Source organism: Microtus pennsylvanicus, chromosome 8 (genome assembly GCF_037038515.1).
Source record: "Microtus pennsylvanicus isolate mMicPen1 chromosome 8, mMicPen1.hap1, whole genome shotgun sequence".
In the NCBI taxonomy this organism is placed as follows: Eukaryota; Metazoa; Chordata; class Mammalia; order Rodentia; family Cricetidae; genus Microtus; species Microtus pennsylvanicus.
In genome coordinates, this window is record NC_134586.1 from 31,348,028 (window position 1) to 31,353,671 (window position 5,644).

General features: G+C 53.5%; 1 protein-coding gene across 1 annotated transcript; it reads right to left on the reverse strand.

Moving 5' to 3' along the window:
• Positions 1 to 641: 641 nt before the first annotated feature.
• On the reverse strand, positions 642 to 5,418 carry Rho (rhodopsin). Its single transcript, XM_075981986.1, has 5 exons — positions 5,058 to 5,418; positions 3,291 to 3,459; positions 2,028 to 2,193; positions 1,693 to 1,932; positions 642 to 752 (listed from the first exon to the last, which is right to left on the reverse strand). Exons 1-5 carry the CDS (start codon positions 5,416 to 5,418, stop codon positions 642 to 644), a joined length of 1,047 nt encoding a protein of 348 aa, XP_075838101.1.
• Positions 5,419 to 5,644: the final 226 nt, after the last annotated feature.

The following is a 5,644-nucleotide window of genomic DNA, read 5'->3' on the forward strand; positions in this document are numbered from 1 at the left end:
CCTCCCTCCTTCTTTCCCTCCCTCCCTCCCTCCTTCCATCCCTCCCTCCCTTCCTTCCCCCATCTCTCTTTGAAGCAGCCACATGCTGTCAGGACCTGGAACTTAAGATTTCCATCTTGGGGTGGGGAAGACAACCAGGGCAGGGATGTAAAAACAATTGCTTATAGATTCCAGCCAAACATGACTGGCTCTGCCAGGCTGAGCACCTGAGGACACACGTGTTCCCCTCCACCAATCCCCTCACTCACATCTCCACTCATTCAGTCACTCGCTCCTCCCTTCATCCAGCTAGCATTTATTAGTTAGCTACTGTGAGCTCCATTCTGTCCTAGACACTTAGCCCTAAGCTGGGACAGTTGTCATGTTCTTGAGCAACAAGCTGGGGGGAGGGGTACAGACCCCACTGGTTCCTGGGAACTGGGGACTCCAGGTTGCAGGTCTTGGTGGATGGATGTCCTTTCTTGGGCTGTCCCTGTTGAGTGGGGAGCCTCATTTTTCTTTCATGAATTAATTAAAAACAAAGAAAACACTGAGGGAGTCTGCATGACCTCATTCCAACGGGTGCTGCTCCTGGTAGGGGCTGTGGCTGGGGTGGGTGGGGACAGGAGACTCCTACAGTCAGCCACAGTCTCTGGCCAGGCTTAGGCTGGGGCCACCTGGCTGGTCTCCGTCTTGGAGACAGTGGCAGAGGCCTCTTCATCACCGAATGGAACCTTGCCACAGCAGAGGGTAGTGAGCATGCAGTTCCGGAACTGGAAGACAGAGAGTGCCAGTCAGGACCAGGCCCCACCACCCACAGAATGTCCCCTCACTAAGTCTGGCTCCTTAGCAGAGCTTGCTAAGTGTATGTTTCCCCAACGCCAGAGATGCCAGGAACCGAGCACAATATCAAATGATATTTCACGGTGTCCTTGAATGCTTAGGACCTTTTGTGAATGATCTCTTGTAATTTGAAAATTTAAGATTTGGCCCTTCCCATAGATAGGAAAACAGGAGCCCGGAGAGGGAGACTGACTCTCCCAAATCACACAGCCTGGACGTGGCAGAGCTAGGACATGAACCCAGAGTCTCAGTCCGGAGACCACATCCTTTTCTGCAGAGAGACCGTGGCTTTTAATAGCGGCTTGTTCCCACTCTAGAATTTTTAGCAACTTCTTCAGCTTTACAAAAAGTGAGACCATTCCATTCCCGGCCTTGGAACTACTTGTCATTTTCTGGTTGTTTTTTGAGACAGACTCTCATGTAGCCCAGGTTGGTCCCCAGATCACAAAGAAGCTTTGAACTTCTGACCTGCCTGCTTCAGCCTCCTGAATACTGGGCTATAGAGGTGCACGACCACATCCTAATTTGGAGGGGGTGTACATATCACCATGTAGTCCAGGCTGACCTGGAGCTCAAGATCCTCCTGCCTCAGTGTTTAGATTATGAGCGTGTGCCGCTGCACATGTGTGCCTGGCTTCTAGCTGACTTATGAGGTCGAGTTCCAGACCATCTGTCAGATGTATTTCACAGGAGCAGGTGTCAGGTCACCTGGTCACCTGGTCACCTGGAGGGCTTACTTCCAGGCTACCCAGAGACCAGGATGTTGCCAGCCTGAGAGCTGATAGCCTGCCAGCAGTCTGGGTGGAACTTCTCTCTCTTGCCCTATCCTCTCCCCCTCCCCCTATTTCCCTCTCTCCCCACCCCAGGCACCTGTTTGTTCATCATGATGTAGATGACCGGGTTGTAGATGGCGGAGCTCTTGGCAAAGAAAGCTGGCACGGTCATAAAGATGGGGCCAAAGTTGGAGCCTTGGTGGGTGAAGATGTAGAAGGCCACGCTCGCATAGGGGAGCCAGCAGATCAGGAAGAAGATGACCATGAGGATGACCATACGGGTGACTTCCTTCTCGGCCTTCTGGGTGGTGGCTGACTCCTGCTGCTGCGCAGCCGCCTGCAGGGGTACAGACCCGTGTCCAGCCCATGGGGTCCACACATACCTCAGCACCCAGCTCTGGCCACCCAGCGTGGGTCTGGGGACACGCGTACCTCCTTGACTGTGAAGACCAGCTGCCCATAGCAGAAGAAGATGATGATCAAAGGGATGCTAAAGTGGACCACGAACATGTAGAGGACGAAGGACTCGTTGTTGACCTCAGGCTTGAGTGTATAGTAGTCAACCCCACATGAGCACTGCATGCCCTCGGGGATGTACCTGGGGGCCAGAGACAGGGACAAGAAAGTTGGAAGGGAACACCTCCTCAGCTGAGCCTAAGTCCATGGAGGCTGGAGCGACTGCGGGCCTTGGGAAGCATGGTGTCTTTATCTGCTGGCCCCATCGCCAGGTAAGACTTATCTGTCTCTCTCCTTAGGGCAATTCTCAAGCTTCCTGACACTTGACCACACAGATCTTTTCCACCAGCCTGATGCCCTTTGGTGGTTTAAATGAGTTGGCAGAGGATGCCGGGGAGGAGGGCTAAGGCCTGTCCTGTAAACGCAGCAGTTTGGAGATGAGGGTCTCCTAGCAATAGCAATGCATTCTGCACTAGGATAGGCTTGCTGCCCTCTATGGGAGTTGGTGCAGCTTCTAGAAACAAGGCTGTTGTAATGGTGTCTGTGGATGGTGACACTGCCCTCGGAAACCCCAGGGTGTCCATTGAGTGTATCTGTAGAAACTGCCAAGCCAGGAGGAGGAAGATGAGGACTGAGGCCAGCCTGGGATGATGGGCTCTGATTCAGCAAGGGCCACTAGGTGAGTTCTTGAAGGGCAGGGCAGAGATGTGAGGAGAGAAAGAAGATTCTCTGAGGCTTCTGGGTACCTAATAACCTGTCCAGGTGTCCAAGCCACTGTCCCTACCCTCTCTTGTCTTACCTACATTTGGAGATGGTGGCCTGGAGGCTGGATGGGCCTCAGTTCCTGGGGTAGCTATAATGACACCATGCATGTTGGGAAAGTTCAGCTTCCCCAAAATGGGGCTGAGGTCCAAGGTCACAGAGAACTGCCCCATGCTCAGGAGAACTCAACCAAAGAGGATTGTAGTTTGGCTTTGACTTAACTGAGGATTAGGGACTCGGGTCAAGGTGAAGAGTTGGGGTGTTCAGGGTTCCCCTTGCCATGGATGGCTCAGCGATAGAATCAGACTCACTGTCCCTCCCTTCTCCCCTGCCTCAGACCATGGCCTGAGAAAGTCACCAGGTGGGGCTTAGGAGGCCAGACCATGTTATATAATGCCTGGAACCAGCCCCCAGGCTCTGTGTTCTGAATGGGAACCCCACAAAGGTCTTGCCAGACGCAATGCTCAGTGCCATTACCTGGACCAGCCGACGAGCGGGGGAGCAGCACAAGCCAACGCCATGACCCAGGTGAAGGCCACACCCATAATGGCATGATTCTCCCCAAAGCGGAAGTTGCTCATGGGCTTGCAGACCACTACGTACCGCTCAATAGCCAGGACCACCAGGGACCACAGGGCGATTTCACCTGCAAGGCAGTTGGCAGCTATCAGTCCTCCAGCTCTGACCTCAGACAAGAGAGAGCAAACACGCCCAGAGAGCACAGGGCAGCATGATTGAGACTTGAGCCCGGGCCCAAGGGATGCAGTGAGTTTGGCCAGGAAGAGGGAGGGGGATGAAGAACCCATGTGGCAGAGATGAGCAAAGGAACGCCAAAGACCTGACAACCTTTCTGTTTGGTTAGAGCTTTCGGTTCACGAGACACTGCCTCAGAATGGCTGGGGCTGCGGCTTTGGGCCACACACTGGGTAGTGCTTCGGCAGGAGAAACACAGGGACAAGGAGGGAGCTCCAGACTCCAGCCCACATGTCACCCATGGAAACTCAGTATGAAGGGCCACAAAGTAAACCAGCCCCGGGACACTTCTGAGTAACGGGAGTGCTACCAACAAGAATTTCTGGATGACAGCTGCGGCTTGGGTCTGACCCCACAGAGACCAGCTCACTAGCATGGAACCCCAGTTTCTGTCCAGAGACTGGGGGACAGTGATCACAGAAGGCTAACAAAAGATGCCCACAGTGCAGCAAAGATGCCAACCAAGGCAGCACCCCGGACATGGAGGAGATAAGATAGCATCCTTGGGACCCACTGCCCTGGCCTTGCTTGGGCTTTGTGAGGCCCAAGTCCATTGGTGACATTGCTGGATCTCAGTCAGGAGACCCCCAACTCTGGTTCCGGCCCCGTCACATTTCTGAATGAGTTTTTCACCTGCTCCTTGCCTCAGTTTCCTCAGCTAAATAGGCTCCATTGTTCCCATGGTAACCTCATTGATTTTCAAGTCAAGTGAGAGAGATGTTTGGAAACACCCGGTGTGGCAAGGCGGTCCATGCCTGTGATCCCAGCACTTGAGAAGCTGTGTAGCTGTCCTTAGCTACACAGTTTAAGGCCAGGCTGGACTATGTGAGACTGTGCCCCTCCCCCAAATATAGAAAGAAAAAGAAAATAAACAAACGAGGGAAGTAGAAAAAGACAAGATCTCCTGAGTAAATTAGGAGCATGGGGACCTTGGGAGAGGGGAGGGGAGAGGCAGGGAGGGGAGCAGAGAAAAATATAGAGCTCAATAAAAATCAATAAAAAAATTAAGTAAGCGGCAAAAAGAAAAGAAAGAAATGAATCCTCTGAGATTCCCAGTGTATGGACCATGCACTCATGATGGAGACCAGCAGGACCGAGAAGGCAGTCAGACAGATGCCCAGTACACCGACCCAGTTGTCACCTGGACCAGAACCTATGTGCCTTTTCTTACTCATCCTGGTCCTCAGTCTGAGTCTGGCCCAGCTCAGCTGCCTCAGAGAATACCCTCACACACCATAACTCCCCAGTGAGCCCTTGACCTCTCTGAATCCATGTTTCTTGCATTACTCATGAGATAGATGAGCCTTCAATGCTTGCTCTAAATAAACAGCCTAGCTCAGCATCACGGTGTTGTCGTAAGGGCTTCGGATGAGACCAATTGAAGAGGAGTGGAGAGACCCGTTAAGCTGCTGCTCCCAAGCTGCAGACCCTCCCCAGGCCCTTTCATGCCCCCTTGGCCCCCACACTACACCCCAATCCCTCTGCTCATACCGCCCAGTGTGGCGAAGAAGCCCTCGATGTTACATCCTGTGGGCCCAAAGATGAAGTAGCCATGCAGTGAGGTGTAGAGCGTGGTGGTGAATCCTCCCAAGACCATGAAGAGGTCAGCCACAGCCAAGTTGAGCAGGATGTAGTTGAGCGGTGTACGCAGCTTCTTGTGCTGTACGGTGACATAGAGCGTGAGGAAGTTGATGGGGAAACCCAGCACGATGAGCAGGAACATGTACGCTGCCAGCACGGAGAACTGCCAGGGTTCCGCCAGGTAGTACTGTGGGTACTCAAAGGGGCTGCGCACCACTCCTGTGGCGTTCGAGAAGGGCACATAGAAATTGGGGCCCTCCGTGCCGTTCATGGCTGCGGCCCTTGAAGCTGCCCCACAGGCTGCTCGTCAACAGAAACTGAGGCTGCCTGCCTAGCTCAGCCACCTACAGCTCCCACAGCGCAACTCCAGGCATCAACCCCCCCAGGACCCTTATAAAGTGACCTTCTCTCCCTAAGCCTGGGCTGATTCAGCATCCGGGAGATATCATACTAAGAATACTAATCTCACTGCTGCCACTGGGGCCTAATTGGCTTGC